Source organism: Rana temporaria, chromosome 8, assembly GCF_905171775.1.
Source record: "Rana temporaria chromosome 8, aRanTem1.1, whole genome shotgun sequence".
Taxonomy (NCBI): Eukaryota; Metazoa; Chordata; class Amphibia; order Anura; family Ranidae; genus Rana; species Rana temporaria.
The window spans coordinates 168,608,391-168,624,853 of record NC_053496.1 but is presented as its reverse complement, the minus strand read 5'-3'; the positions used below and the strand labels follow the sequence as shown (position 1 = coordinate 168,624,853).

Genomic DNA, 16,463 nt, shown 5'->3' with positions numbered 1-16,463 from the left:
TCAGCAATTGCACTGCGTAACTATGGTTACGCAGGCGCAATTGCTCTCTGAATCCGGGCCAGAGTTTGCATCTCCCATCACTTTCAGCCCTGGGGACAATGGTGACCAGGACATATAGAAAGGGTTAACAGGAACAGGCAGCAATGAAACCATACACTTGCCCTAACCTTTTCCATGCTTAAAAAGTTGGGGGCCTAAATACACTAGGGCCCAGATTCTGAAAGGACTTACGACGGCGCAGCTACAGGAAGTCGAAAATGTTTCTAGATAACAATACTGGACTTCAAAATAGATCAGATTTTCGATATAAACGGCTTATCATTTATTGCAATTCAACTGGGATTCTGTTTTATGGATTGGTTTAATACCAATGAATTTGAAAGCAATGTACAGAGAGCAATGGACCGTTGGATTTTGTATTTGCCTAAAAAGCTTACAATCTAACGTCCTTAAATCTGTCTCCTAAGAACAGCTTTTTCTTAATAATGCAATTCGCCAACTAGTAAAGTTCTTGCACACAATGAAGAAATGCCCAGAGGAAATACATGCAACCACAAGGGGAACAAACTCATGCAGATGTTTTTTTCTGGAGGTAAATTAAACTGCATCCCAGTGTTGGCAACTGAATACAATATATGGTCAAAAATTTGTGGACATCTGACCGTAACGACTCGTTTACACTTGCTTCAAAATGTGGCATTGGACATGTTTTTCAAAGCACACTGCCAATCAAAGCCCATAATTTAAAAAAAAATGGTTTCCTTACAGTCCTGTTTACTAGGGATGAGCTTCGTATTCGAGTCGAACTCGTGTTCAAATTGGAACATCATATGTTCAATCGTTCGTCGAAATACGAACAAAACGGGTCGTTGGCGCCAAATTCGAGTTACGTTTCACAGACCATAATTCACTGCGGCATCGCTGGCTGATGATTGGCCAAGCATGCACTATGACCCGCATGCTTGGCCGATCACAGCGCGCAAAAAACGGAGAGCCATAATTGGCCAAAGCCAGGGTGGCTTTGGCCAATTATGGATCGGGGGGTTTAGTACACGCCCCACACTATAAAAGGCTGCCTGCAGGGTGGCCTTGTGTAGTGTGTTGTGGCAGTTAACAGAGAGAGTGTCATTTTTGTGCAGGTAGATAGAGCAGGCAGGCTAGTCAGTTAATGTTACAGGGGTAGATTCAGATAGATTAGCGGATCTTTAGATCCGCGTAATCTATGTGATTTACGAATCCGCCGGTCCAATTTAGCGAGGCTAGTGCATGATTCACCAAGCACTTACCTCGAAAATTGCACCGTCGGATCGTAACTCCCCCGGCGGAATTCAAATTCCGCGACTAGGGGGAGTGTACAATTTAAATCAGGCGCGAATCCCGCGCCGATTTAACTGCGCATGCGTCACCGGCGAAATTTGCCAGTGCGCATGCTCCAAATGACGTCGCTAGGATGTCAATGTTTTCGGCGGCTACGGAAATTCCGGCCATCCGTATTCCTGATCGACTTACGCAAATGACGTAAAAATTTGAATTTCGGCACGGGAACGACGGCCATACTTAACATTAGCTACCCCTCATATAGCAGGGATAACTATACGCCGGAAAAAGGCGAACGCAAACGACGTAAAAAAAAACGACGGGCGGTCTTGAATCGGCGGTTCTCCTCATTTGCATATCCGACGCGTAAAAAACTGCGACGACACCTAGCGGCCGGCGGTAGATTGCAGCCTAAGATCCGACTGGTGTAAGTCACTTACACCAGTCGGATCTAAGGGAGATCTATGCGAGATCTATGAATCAGTCGCATTGATCCGACCGTCGGATCTCAGAGATACGACGGCGGATCAGGAGATCCGCCGTCGCATCCCCTTGATGAATCTGGCCCACAGTGTGTAGAGGATATATATATACATCCTAGGTGTTGTACATATATTTATACACTGTATAGTTTAGCTAGATCAGTTCTTCCTAATTTACTGGCAGGCAGGTGATTGTGCTATTTAAAGACGTTTTCACAGGCATACTATAGACACCCAGCAGGTACAATATTTAAAGGAATTTTTTTATTTTTTTTTATTTAAAGCATCATTAAAATCACTGCTCCTGATGCAGGAGCAGTGATTTTAATAATGCTAAAACAAAAAAATGAAAAATTCCTTTAAATATTGTACCTGCTGGGTGTCTATAGTATGCCTGTGAAAACGTCTTTGAGAACTCGGGTCTTGCCCGAGGGAACATGTATCAATGGAAAAAAAGTTTAAAAACGGTCGTTTTTTCAGGAGTCCTGAAAATAACGACCGTTTTTAAAACTTTTTTTTCCATTGATACATGTTCCCTGGGGCAAGACCCGGGTTCTCAAAGACGTTTTACGACAATAACATATTAGGCTTTAAAATGAGCACTTTTGAATTTCGAACATTCAAGTCCCATAGACGTCAATGGGGTTCTAAATTTTCGCGCAAACGTTCGGTCCGTTTGAAGGTTCTGGTGCGAACCGAAGGGGGGGGGGGGTGTTCGGCTCATCCCTACTGTTTACATGTGTTTGTTGCAAAAATGATACCCCATGTATCCCCTTGGTGCTTCAAAGCTTCCATAGAAGTCTGATAATGCTCGCTAACAGCACCTGCAGCATTTGAGGGTTTTTTATTTAGCGTTGGTTTTCGCTTTGTTATGGAGGTATTGCAGGTATGAGATAACCCAGTATGTACTGGTAAACCAACAAGTGTGCCAGAAAACGTCATCAGCAGTCACTTCTGGTTCATGTGTATATTTTCTGGGAGTGTCTGGTACAGACGTCGCATCTAGTGTGGAGCAGGAGGAAGGTGAGCGGGGTCTGGACTGGAGCGGAGCAACTAGCAGACGGCACATGTGGTGCGCAACGTGAAAATGCTGGAAGGTGAGTGAGGGCGAGGACTGAGCAGCAGAGGATCAGCAGAGCTGGGGGACCAACAGGGCTGGACTGGGACAAAAATTTGGCCCTGGACTTCATCCAGACTGGCCCACTTTGACAGGTCTCTCCCATGGCGACCGGACAACTCCCTCCCCCCGGCCACCCAAGCCCCCTCTGCCCCTTCACTAGCCACTAGCCGTTCTACTTTATTAGAGTAGAACGGCTGGTACTGGTACTTTTATAGGCAGTACCCCCCCCTTATGGGATAAGATTAGGCAGAAGTGAGAAACTCCCAGGCCAAAGCTGTTGAGTCAGATGTCTTTCCCCTCCCCCATGCTCCTCTGTCCCCCCCCCCCTGCTCCTCTGGTCCTCCCCCTTCATCTTTGTTCCCCCAGGTGAGCGCTGCGGGGAGGGAGAGGAGGTGAGTGCTGTGGGAAGGAAGAGACAGAGGAGCGGAGGGGGGTGGCGGCCCGCTGTCAATGAAGCCGGCCCACTGAGCCATCGGCCCACCGGGAAACTCCCTGTAGTCCCAATGGCCAGTCCATCCTTGGGGACCAGAATGGAAGAAACTAGTAATGTCACACTTGGTGCGCAGAATTGGAACAATGTAGCGGGAGGTGAGCGGGAACCGGAGAGAGGAGGATCAGCAAACCAGAGCATCAGCAGAGGTGGGAGTTACTACTGAGTATGGGATCAAGAGAGCTGGGGGTTTACTAATGTAATGATTAAGCACAAGATGTATGTGTGAAACGTGTCTACGTGACCTCGTGTTGGTGTTATCACTTTGAACAATAAAAGGCAATCGGAATTCTTGGATGTGCAGCCATTTATTTTCTTATGGGGTTACTACTGACCTGGGGATCTGCAGAGCTGGGGGTACAACTGACTGGGGATCTGCTGACTGAGGTTAACAATAAGCTGGGGATCTGCTGAATTCGTTTTCCAATGAGCTGGTAGTTTGCTGAACAGGGGTATTAACAGCTTGGGGGTAAAATCATTTGCCAAGCTTTATTAAAGCTTCAAAAAAACATAATAGAAGCATTGCAAGCATATCATAAAAGCATGTTGAAGCAGTAGGTGCTTTAACTGCTTAAGGACCGCCTCCTGCACATATACGTCGGCAGAATGGCACGGCTGAGCACAAGCACGTACAGGTACGTCCTCTTTAAGTGCCCAGCCGTGGGTCTCAGGCGCGCGCCCGCGACCCGGTCCGAAGCTCCGTGACCGCGGGACCCGATCGCCGCTGGAGTCCCGCAATCGGTCCCCGGAGCTCAAGAACGGGGAGAGCTGTGTGTAAACACAGCTTCCCCGTTCTTCACTGTGGCGCCGTCATCGATCGTGTGTTCCCTTATATAGGGAAACACAATCAATGATGTCACACCTACAGCCACACCCTCCTACAGTTAGAAACACAAATGAGGTCACACATAACCCCTTCAGCGCCCCCTTTGTGGTTAACTCCCAAACTGCAATTGTCATTTTCACAGTAAACAATGCATTTTTAATGCATTTTTTGCTGTGAAAATGACAATGGTCCCAAAAATTTGTCAAAATTGTCCGAAGTGTCCGCCATAATGTCGCAGTCATGAAAAAAATTGCTGATCGCTGCCATTAGTAGTAAAAAAAAATGTTTTTTTTTTATAAAAATGCAATAAAACTATCCCCTATTTTGTAAACGCTATAAATTTGGTGCAAACCAATCGATAAACGCTTTTTTTTAACAAAAATAGGTAGAAGAATGCGTATCGGCCTAAACTGAGGAAAGAAAATGTGTTTTTATATATTTTTGGGGGATATTTATTACAGCAAAAAGTTAAAAATATAGATTTTTTTTCAAAATTGTCGCTCTATTTTTGTTTATAGCGCAAAAAAATAAAAACCGCAGAGGTGATCAAATACCACCAAAAGAAAGCTCTATTTGTGGGGAAATAAGGACGCCAATTTTGTTTGGGAGCCACGTCGCACGACCGCGCAATTGTCAGTTAAAGCGACGCAGTGCCGAATCGCAAAAACTGGCCGGGTCCTTTAGCTGCCTAAAGGTCCGGGTCTTAAGTGGTTAATGTGTGTTAAAGTTGAAGCAAGTGTAAATGAGCCCTAATACTTGTAGGAGCTTCTTGGACATTTGCTTCTCTTATTGATCCAAGCTGGACCGTTGTAACTTTGCATACCTAAATACCCGCCTTAACAATACCTTTTACCGGAAACACCTGATCATTTGGTGAAGTGTCCACGTACATTTACCCATATAGAGTATTATCTTTATGTCTTCGCCAGTCTACATTCCTACATTGTACTGCACTGTGGAAGATCAGTCTTGGGTGGAACGACCCTCATAGAAGACCTCAGACAAGAAGCTTGCATTGGTGAATCCTCCGATGGTTGACAAGGTAGGATTTTCGGGTGAAATACTTCCCGCAGTCAGAACACGAAAACAGCTTTTGACCACTGTGGATTTTCTCGTGGCTGACCAGACCTCTCTTGACAGTGAACCGCTTCCCACACTGTAAGCACAAGTATGGCTTTTCTCCCGTGTGGATCCTAAAATGGTCAACCAGATGGGATTTCTGGGTAAAGGATCTTCCACACTCCGTACAAGAGAATGTCTTCTCGTTGGTATGGATCCTCTGATGTCTGACCAGAGATACTTTATGTCCAAAACATATTCCGCAGTCAGGACAGGAGTGCCATTTATCATCGGTGTGGGATCTCAAGTGACTGGTGAGGTGGGATTTGTGAGCGTAACACCTCCCGCAAACTGAACAGGAATACGGCTTGACGTCCAAGTGAACTTTTTCATGCCTAACAACGTGAGCTTTCTGTGTAAAGCATTTTCCACACTCTGAACAGGCAAATTTTTTCGGACTTCGATGAGTAGGAAGTGAATGATGAGGGAAACACTGCCAAGGAGTAGAGGGATCAGAGGACAGCCCTGCGCTATACAATACTGGATCAAGATTCATGGAGGTCAATCGTGCCCTCATTCCTGGGGAATCTACTGCAATGTCATAATCTTCTATTTCACCGTCTGAACAACTGATGGAGCAGTTCCTTGGTTTATTTCTGTCATATCGTCCACCTGGAGAACATAAGAATTGCCAATAAAGGACCATGGTTTAATGGTTTTCATCTAGCTTTTCTAAAAACAAACACATTTACCGTATTTTCGGGCGTATAAGACGACTTTCTAACCCCTTAAAATCTTCTTGAAAGTCGAGGGTCATCTTATACGCCGGTAACCTAACTTACCTTATCCTAAAGACATGCAGAATCGCGGCCGTATGTTTTTTCAAAAGCCGTGCCTCCTACGTCTTCTGTTCCATGATAGGCGGAACACTCAGCTTCCCAGGAGGCACTGTGTTCAGTGTCCGCCTATCACGGAGGCCCTCTCGTCCTGTGTTTAGTGTCCTCGGACGAGAGGGCCTCCGTGATAGGCGAACACTGAACACAGTGCCTCCTGGGAAGCTGACTGTTCCGCCTATCACGGAACAGAAGATGTAGGAGGCGCGGCTTTTGAAAAAACTACAGTACGGCCGCGATTCTGCATGTCTAATGCATGTCTACCTTAGGATAAGGTAAGGGCACAGCGAGGGGGGACACGGAGCGGAGCGCGGACGGGGAGAACATAACAATGGAGGGGTAATGTAATGGGGCACAGTCTGGCATGTAGTGGCACAGTCTGGAATGTAATGGTGGCACCGTGAGGCGAGGCATGACTAGTAGGAAGGGGGTAGTCTTATACGGTGAGTATATCCCAAAACCAACATTTTGGCTGGAAAATTAGGGGGTCGTCTTATACGCCCAGTCGTCTTATACGCCGGCAAATACGGTAAGCAGAAATGTGAGAAGGGATTGGTCTCTCCTGACTCTAAAGCCTCGTACACACGATCAGTCCATCCGATGAGAACGGTCTGAAGGACCGTTGTCATCGGTTAACCGATGAAGCTGACTGATGGTCCGTCGCGCCTACACACCATCGGTTAAAAAAACGATCGTGTCAGAACGGGGTGACGTAAAACACAACGACGTGCTGAAAAAAAACGAAGTTCAATGCTTCCAAGCCTGCGTCGACTTGATTCTGAGCATGCGTGGATTTTTAACCAATGATTGTGCGTACTAACGATCGTTTTTTTTGGTCAGATCTATATAGATGTATATAAAATGCACTTATTATCTATCAAATAATGTTTCCAGTGCTAAACCTTTCATTTGATATCTAAATTGCTGCATTTCTAAATTCCAAAAGATAATATAAAGGAGTAGTAGTGGTAAAAAAAGCACTTGTGGGTTTAACCAATCTTGTTATTTTTTGTACAATTCTCCTTTAAGGGGGCGTAGCAAGGGGTGTGTCCTATCCCTGCATACTTTTGCTGATAGGTGTCCCTCATTCCCATCTTGGGAGGTATGCAGTATGTGTTTTGTTTTTTTCCTCAGGATGTATGAGAGGCCGAGACTGGTCACGAGGCTGGTAACACACAATGACATGTGGCTGGGAATCCTGGCCGTGTGTATGCTCCCTCGCAGTTTTCCAGATGGGAAAACTGACAAAATCGGCCAGCTAAAAAAAGAGAACCTGCGGTTTCCCGACTGACTTTTTCCCGTCGGAAAACCCGGCCGTGTGTAGCAGAAAACTAGGGGGGGGGGGGGGAACTCAGATGGAGCAATATACACAGTCGGGATTCCAGAGAAAAAGCGCTCATCTGAGTTTTCCCGACGGGAAAACCGAGCATCTGTACGGGGGAAAAGTAGAGAGCACGCTCTCGGTTTTCCCCCCTTGATTTTCAACTGATCTTTTCCCGTCGGGAATCCCGGTCGTGTGTACTAGGCATAATAGAGGCTGATGTCTCCTGACTCCCCCACTGGGCACATACTGTCTCCCCATTACTGTCTACTGACAGAGGAGGGGGGAGAAGAAGAGATTGTTGTAGTGACTGAACAAGGAGAATCTGGGACTCTTTTCTGGATTTACTGTTTATTACTCACCTGCGCTGATCTCTACGGGAATTTCCTCCTCCTTACACGGCTCAAGACCCCTCACATATATCTCTTTTTCATCTACAGGCTCAGCTTTAATAATCATGAGGTCTTCAGCCTGGATAAGGTTAAAAACATGTTAATGGCTAAATTAGACACTTAGGCAACTGTTTATAAAAACAATTAGTTAGACGAATGTCACAAGCATTTGCCCAGCCATCTTGAATTCTGACTGTGTGTCTTGAAGGTCATGCCAATGCACAGAATGGCGCATCTGTGTTCATATACAGGTGCAGGCTGCCTTGTAGCCTCACAAAATGGGTTGCCACCAGCTGGGCATATGAGCGCGTATGTGCGTGTGAATGTGCATTCAGGCCTTTTGCTAATATGGTATTTAAACTAGTCAGATGCACATAGCCAGTGCTATCTTGTCGCCAGCGTTACTTGTCAATCTGTGACATCCTGCCTGTCTACAAAATAATGGCAACCAATCGCACACAGGAATGCCGGCTCACTGTGACCAAAACGAAACCAGTTAGTGTAAGATGGTTTCAGCTCTGCTCTCCACCCTCAGAAAGGGTCCCTGAGGTGCGTTTCGACTCAACTATTAGACACCAGCCTGCACCTGGACTACACATATGCCTGCTCCCTGTGTTCCTGACCTGCTCATCTATTGCTGATTATGGGTAAGCTCGACGTTTGAGTTGAACGTAAGTGTTCGGCAAACAGCAAATATTATGGGGCGTTCGTGGGAAATTTCGACCACCGTCGAACGCCCCATAATGCACTGCGAGATTGCTGTATGATGATTGGCCAAAGCATGCACCTGACCTGCATGCTTTGACCAATGACAGTGCGCTCTGCTGAGAGAGCCATAATTGGCCAAAGGCAGGGTGAGCTTTTGATTTTTCATGATCGTGTCCCATAGACTTTAACGGTGTTGGCACAAATATTTTGCCTGTTTGAAAGTTCTGCTGCGAACCGAACTGGGGGGGTTTTCGGCTCATCCCTATTGCTGACATTGACTCTGATCTGAACCTCAACCTTTTGTTAATTCCCAGACGGAAATGGCCTCGAAATTCCCAGGTTTTCATTTACCCCGCTTCAAATTCCTCCAAGTTAGACATTTTTTCCAGAGTACGCCGACGCCTACTCTATGGCACAGGGATCTCACACCTCTCGAGAATCTATGTAACTCCACTGAACCTCAACGCCATCTGGTTTCCATCTTATACTCCACACTCATGCCACATAGATGGGAGGCAGACCTCAAGATCTCCATGTCTGACGATGACTGGAACTCGATCTGGACTCTCACAAAGGCTCCATAAATGTAGCGGCCCAAGAGAATAGGTATAAGATCTACTCGAGATGGTACAGAACTCCCAGCAAACTGCATAAATTTCTCCCCACGGTCCCCCCCCCCACTTGCTGGAGATGCGAGGCGGCCGAGGGTACTCTCCTGCATATTTGGTGGGACTGCCCGAAAATTCAACCCTTTTGGGTGAATGTCCATGCCCTCATCGCCCACATAAACACGTATACACCTGATTTTACCCCTGGCGCAATACCTACTTCACCACACCTCCCTGCCCAAATCGACTTACCATAAATCCTTGATTCTCCATTTGATCAACGCCGCAACCCAGTGCATTCCCATGCGCTGGAAAGACCCCCTACCGCCCACCATTGCTGACTGGCCGAATAGGGTCAACAGGATTGAAGAGATGGAAAGGATTATCCACCAAGCTAGGCATGCTGCTGAGAAATTTAGATACACCTGGGGTTGGTGGACACACTACAGAGAATCTCTCGTACCAGGCTCTCCGACGACTCCATCTGACCCCCCACACTGACACAACGCGGCTGACGCGAACTACTAACTGAGACAGCTGTCCCCGGATCCCTTCCCCCCCCCCCTCCATCAGGCCCTTCTCCCTTTCTTTACCCTACTACCTTAGGTAACGGCTCCGCTGACTCACCAAGAGAGGGCATCGCCAAGGCGACGTACCCAGCTGGGAGACCGCCCTGAACTGGAGGTCTACCCCTCTTTATAGCTGATTAGATAGATTGCTGCTTTGGGTCTTGGCCCAGGCGGATGGGACATATTACACACTAGGACCAAGTCGGCCTTCCCATACTTGGTAGATACTCTATGTACCCGCCCGCCCACAGTTTAGTTCCCATTGGGGGTGGGCGGTGGAAGGGTTTGTTCACACTGGTCTTCTCTGTCAAGTTTTTATACGACCTAGTCCCGTTCCCCCGAAACCTCCTCTATGTTTGTTTCAGCCCCCCTGTCCCAGACGGGTTGACCAAGGGGATGATCCTCCCAGCTGGGGGACCACCAACACTCTACTGTTCCTGTTTTTTTCCACTGTCCCCTTTAGTCCTCGCGTTATCGAAGGTGACTGAAGGATATGTTCCATGCTTGTCTAAGGATACTACATGTTAACCACGTTTCATGTCTGTTTATAATGCTGTTACCTTCGGCTAAATGTGATGTGATTTACTGATGTAACGATTGTAAACCTCAATAAAAAGATTTTTTGGGAAAAAAAAAAAAAACTTTTGTTAATGCTCTTGTACCTGATCTGATTGGCAGTTGCTGACCTGACTGCACCAGTCCTGATTTTCCTTGCCATGGTTACCACCATCTTGTAGTCTCCCAGACAATGTTTCTCCCTAAACCCCTGCCCCAGGCTACCTCAATCAAGAAAATACCACATTATGGACACTAGATGGAGCTGACAATCATAGAAAATCAACATTTGCGTAAAATATGGCTAGAATTCATCAAAGCTGGGCAAATTCTTGTGACATTCATCCAAATTTTTTTTTATAAATCGAACTGTTTAATTAAACAGTATATTAATCACTGACCATCAAGGTTTAATTTGGCACCCACCTCACAATCCTCAGAGACAACAGGATCTTCTTGATTCACGTTATCACTTAGATTTTCCGCTTCATCTACCTTATCCTTCTGAGTGATCTCCTGATGTTCCTGTGTGGAGTCCTGGGAATACAGAGGACGGGGACATCTCTCTGTTGGATTTCTGTTACTGGATACATCTGTAGGAAACACACACTGACTGAATACATTGTTTCTATGTCTTTATATCAGAGGATGTGTATCTAGGGGGATCCTCAATACTCTCCATCACAAGAAATTAAAGTCTCCTCTTACCCGGTGATGTGAGGGGCGGCTGGTTTTCCATCATGACGTCCTTGTAGAGATCCTTGTGTCCTTCTAAATACTCCCACTCCTCCATGGAGAAATAGACAGTGACATCCTGGCACCTTATAGGAACCTGACACACACAATGATACCGTCACCATCCAGACACACCCCTTGTCTGTTACTGGATAATGTCCCAGAATTCCCGGCACCACTTACCTCTCCCGTCAACAGCTCTATGATCTCACTGGTGACTTCTTTGACCTTCTTGTTCTTCTGTCTTTGGGAGTGAGATGGAGGCTCTATAACTGGGCTTTGAGTCTTCAATAAGTTGGATGCCACCAAACCATCTGATAACTTGAAAGCTATATAATTCTAGATGTAATATATGTCATTAAAAGCAACCAGGTTACCACTCTCCAAACAAAATTAAACTTTTTTCAAATTTAAAATTAAAGCTATTACATTGTCTTTCAAATTTCTGCTCAGGTCTGTGCTTTATTAATAGAAATAGTAGTGATGTCATGTGACCTCTCAGAATCCTCCTCACCTCTCCCGGCAAGGTCTGTGTTTTATTAATAGAGATAAGAGTGATGTCATGTGACCTCTCAGAATCCTCCTCACCTCTCCGGGCAAGGTCTGTGTTTTATTAATAGAGATAGGAGTGATGTCATGTGACCTCCCAGAATCCTCCTCACCTCTCCGGTCAGGTCTGTGTTTTATTTGGGCACTACGCTAAAGTTAGTGGGTAATGGGAGAGTTACTATTGCTCCCATTCGCAATTTGTTTAAATTTTGGGACTTCTGTCATTCCAGAAATGTCCACTGGGTCAGTCTGTGGTCCAGGGATGCAATGCCATCCCTGGCCAGCAGTTGGCGCCAGAGGGGTTCTGGCGGAGTAAGTTTCTCCAGCAGAAAATCAGAGGAGCTTTTTCCCTCGCGGGGCGTGCTGGAGAGGAGTATATCTGTGACAGGTGTCATGTGTTCTAAAATCTTCCGCTTCGCTTCCCCAGCGATTTGGGGGCAATCCAGTTCAATGCAAAGGGTTTCTGAACCAGGTTGGGATATACTTTGAGATGCTGCCCCAGGCATTCCCCACAGACAGAAGCAAAGTAGGCGTCATCATTTCTTTGCTTTCTGATAGAGCCTTGACCTGCGCAAACCCTCTGTGGGAAACGCAAAAACCCATTGTCCTGAGTTACCCAGAGTTTGTGGCTTCCTTTAAAAGGGTATTTGATGTTCCTGCATGCTCCACTTCTGCTGCCAAGAGCCTCATGTTTATCAGAGTACGAGAACTGTTGTCGATTACGCCATTGAATTCCGTACTCTGGTAGCAGAGTTTGCTTGGAAACAATAAGGCCCTTGTTTCTGCTTTTTCTCTCAGATAACATCAAAGATGAGATAGCAGCCCTAAACATAGCTACAGATCTGGAGAAGTTGATCATGTTTTCCATTCTCATTGACTCCAGACTTCAAGAGAGACATTCCTTTAAGGAGCTCTTGCGGAAGCCTCCTGTACGTTTGGCTCTGAGCTTTGCAGTCCCACCCTTGACTCCCTCACCTCCCATGCCTCCTGGTACCGAGTGGGCCAGTGAAGTAAAACGCATGCAGTTAGGCTTCATGCATCTCTCTGCAGACGAGAGGGCCTTTAGGAGGAGGGAGAGATTGTGCCTTTATTGTGGCTTTTTGAAGCCTTGTCCTACCCGTCCAGGGAAATGCTTGCACCTGTAGGGGAGAGACCATTGGTGGCGTTGTTACGTCCCCAGTTACCTTGAAGGATAAGCCTCTAGTCATCTATCGATACACAGGCTCTAACTGACTCTGGGGCTGCAGGCCTGTTCATAGACAGTGCCTTTGTGTCTAAGTACTCAATTCAGCTGCAGCTTCATGCCACTCCACTTGCCATTGAGGCTATTGATGGGAGACCTCTACAGCCTGCCCATGTTACTCATGAGATTGCTCCGTTGACCATGGCCATAGGGGCTCTTCACCATGAGATAATCCAATTTCAAGTAATTTCCTCTCCTCTTTATCCAGTGGTTATTTGTTATTCTTGGTTACAGAAGCATAACGCCTCTTTTGATTGGCTTTGTGCTTAGGTTCTATCCTGGTCGCCACAATGCAGTAAGACATGTTTTCGGAAAGTGGCTAAGGTCTTGTGCATCTCTTTCCTCTCCTCCTTGCCAGAGGAGTACCACAAATTAAGCGATATCTTTGACAAAGGTTAAGCCAGTAGTTTGCCCCCACACTGGTTGTATGCTTGCGCAATTGACCTTCAACCTGGTGCCATACCCCCTCTGGCCGGGTGTACCCTTTGTCTGTCTCGGAAGATAAAGCTATGAAGGACAATGTTGCTGACACACTTTCTCAAGGGTTCATCTGCAAAAACATTGTCTACTGCTGGTGCTGGCTTCTTCTTTGTTAAAAAGTAGAGTGGTGAACTGAGATCTTGTATCGTGTATAGGGGTCTCAATCGCATCACAATTAAGAACGCCTACACAATTCCATTGATTACGGAATTATTTGACCGCCTTAAGGGAGCAACGGATTTCACAAAGTTTGATTTGAGAGGGGTATACAATCTTGCGAGGATCAAGGAGGACATCGAATGGAAAACTGCGTTTAACACCAGGACAGGACATTAGGAATACCTTGTAATGCCAACTGGCCTTTGCAAGGCTCCTACAGTTTTTCAGGAGTTCATCAACGATGTCCTCCGAGATATGTTGCAGCAATGTGTGATGGTTCATCTCAACGATATTCTCATATATTCTAAATCCTTAGAGAGCCACAACGCAGATGTCTCCTGTGTGCTACTGAGGCTGAGAGATAATAACCTATATTGTAAGTTGGAGAAGTGCGAGTTCCATCGTGAACAGGTTAAATTTCTAGGTTATGACATTACTACTGCTGGTTTTTCGATGGACCTAGAGAAATTATCTGCAGCTCTACAGTGGCCTTGACCCGTAGGTCTACATCTGTTACAATTTTTTTTTGGCTTTGCCAATTATTATCAGAAATTTATTCGGGAACTTCTCTTTTCTGGTCAAACCCCTGAATTATATGACCGGGAAGGACGGTAACCCACAGAATTGGTTTCCAGCTTCCATTGAAGGTTATGAAGGTTATGAGTCTTTCAAGGCTGCATTTGTTTTAGCTCCTGTGTTGGCACATCCTGATCCTACTCTACCCTATATTCCTGAAGTTGATGCATCTGAGACTGGAGTGGGCACCCTTCTGTCTCAACGTCCTACCTCTGAAAGCTCTGTGCATCCTTGTGGCTACTTTTCTAAGAAATTGTCTCCTGCAGAATACAATTACGAGATTGGGGAAAGAGAATTGTTAGCTATCATATTAGCTCTTAAAGAATGGAGGCATCTCCTCTAAGGTATACCTGTGCCGGTCCTATTTTGACTGACCACAAAAATCTCACATTCTTGTCTAAAGCTAAATGCTTATCTCCCAGAAGAGCGCGGTGGGCTCTTCTGTCAAGCTTCAATTACATAGTCTCATTCTTATCTGGTACTAAGAATGTAAGGGCTGAAACATTGTCGCAACAGTTTTCCTCCGTTTCCAAGATTAAGTCGGTGCCTGTTCCTGTAATACCTCCCGATCGCATTTTGGCTACTGTACGCACCAATCTCACCTCACCTTTCAGTGACAGAATTCGTGCCCCTCAGATCCAGTCTCCTCCCGAGAAACCTGGTGACCGCTGCTTTTCTCCAGACTTACCATTCTCCCAAGGCAGCTGGCCATCCAGGGAAGAATCAACTAATTTGGGCTATTTCCCAACAATTCTGGTGGCCTAGTCTCTGCTTGTTCTGTTTCTGCACAGAGTAAGACACCACAACACCTTCCAGTGGGCCTCCTACAATCCCTACCCCATTGGAGAGAGGCTTTGGGCCCACCTGTCTATGGATTTTATTGTGGAGTTTCCCAGCTCCCAGGGCAACATAGTTCTTCTTATGGTGGTTGACCGGTTCTCGAAAATGTCACATTGTATTCCACTAAAGAAGTTGCCCACATCCAAGGAACTGGCATCCATTTTTGCTCTGGAGATCTTTCGGTTACATGGGCTACCCAAGGTTATCATCTCTGACAGGGGTAGCCAGTTTGTCTCCAGGTTTTGGCGAGCCTTTTGTGCACAGTTAGGATTTCAGCTTTCCTTCTCCTCTGCGTATCACCCGCAGAATGAGCCAACCAAGCCTTGGAGCAGTTTCTACGCTGCTATATTTTTGACCACCATAACAACTGGTCAGATCTCCTACCTTGGGCGGAGTTTTCTCACAATAGTGCTGCAAATATCGCTTCCCGTTTGTCTTAGTTTATGGTGAATTATGTTTTTCAACCATCCATGTTGCCCGACTCATTTGTTCCTCAAAGATTTCCTGAATTAGAGGACCGTCTCCGCAATCTTCCCTCCACTTGGGTGCAGGTCCAGGACTCCTTGCGACGTGCCAGTGAGAGGTACAGACTCCATGCTTACTGTCGACGTCTACCTGCACATTTATTGGGCCTTTTCGTATTCTGCGTAGGATCAACCCAGTGGCTTACGCATTAGACCTTCCTTCTAACATTCATATTTCAAATGATTTTCATGTCTCCATATTAAAACCTTTGGTGTGCAACCACTTCACCACCTCGGTACATCCTCACCTTGTTCAGGAACCATGAGGAGTATGAGATACAATCGATCATTGACTTCCGTTGGTTCAGTGGGCGCATACAGTACCTGGTTAATTGGAAAGGGTACGGTCCGGAGGAACGCTTGTGGGTCTCATCCTCGGACGTACATGCTCCTGTCCTCCTCCGTGCTTTCCATAGACATTTTCCCCTCAAACCTGGTGGTCCTGAGAGGGGGATGGGTCATTGAGGAGGGGTTACTGTCAGGGCTGGGCTCTTAGCCCTTCCTTCTCTGTGCTCAGGTTACTCAGCTGTTTAATTGCCAGAACTCATCATTCCACAGTGGCTCACCTGTTGATCATCTCCTCCTAGTCATTCAAGCCCACAGCCAGCCCCTCCTGGCTATTTAAAATGCCTGGTTAATTTCATCAATTGCCTTTGGCTTGGTCAAACATATCTAGAGACTCTCTGCTGTGTTCCTTTTGAAGACTTGCCTCGCTGACGTCCCTTCTGGTTCCTGATCCTGCCTGCTGCCTCTGAGTACGCTGATCTCTGGCTCCCCGATTTCCTGGCTTGTTCTGACTACCTGATTTGGCTACCAAAATACCCTGGCTATGTTTTGACTACATTTACCAGTTCTACCATTTTATTAAAAAGGTGTGATTTGTACTGCATTTTCTGTCTCCGTCTGTTTCATGGTTCCTGACACATAGCCCATTGGTCCTGTTGGCCAGGGCCTGTTGGTCCTTCTAGCTATGGCCTGTGGGCCCTGCTGGCGATGGCCTATGGGTCCTGCTGGCCA

At 46.4% G+C, this 16,463-nt stretch overlaps 2 protein-coding genes and 1 long non-coding RNA gene across 8 annotated transcripts in view; 1 reads left to right on the top strand and 2 right to left on the bottom strand.

Moving 5' to 3' along the window:
* LOC120909855 (zinc finger protein 436-like) overlaps positions 1 to 16,463 on the top strand; it is an 865,309-nt gene that overhangs the window by 293,388 nt on the left and 555,458 nt on the right. The gene's annotated exons all lie outside the window — the stretch shown is intronic.
* Positions 5,017 to 11,035, bottom strand: LOC120909944 (gastrula zinc finger protein XlCGF49.1-like). Its single transcript, XM_040321766.1, has 3 exons — positions 10,767 to 11,035; positions 7,871 to 7,979; positions 5,017 to 5,966 (listed from the first exon to the last, which is right to left on the bottom strand). Exons 2-3 carry the CDS (start codon positions 7,965 to 7,967, stop codon positions 5,233 to 5,235), a joined length of 831 nt encoding a protein of 276 aa, XP_040177700.1. The 5' UTR covers positions 7,968 to 7,979; positions 10,767 to 11,035; the 3' UTR covers positions 5,017 to 5,232.
* On the bottom strand, positions 11,132 to 11,749 carry LOC120909971. Its single transcript, XR_005741401.1, has 3 exons — positions 11,738 to 11,749; positions 11,259 to 11,414; positions 11,132 to 11,172 (listed from the first exon to the last, which is right to left on the bottom strand). It is a non-coding gene; the product is annotated as an uncharacterized LOC120909971 (long non-coding RNA).

What these genes read in the sequence shown, in the direction of transcription:
- LOC120909944 (XM_040321766.1), bottom strand. Translation starts at nt 7,967, where the DNA reads ATGATTATTAAAGCTGAGCCTGTAGATGAAAAAGAGATATATGTGAGG. An exon ending in TCCCGTAGAGATCAGCGCAG is followed by an intron (nt 5,967 to 7,870) that starts GTGAGTAATAAA and finishes TATGTTCTCCAG; the next exon opens with GTGGACGATATGACAGAAAT.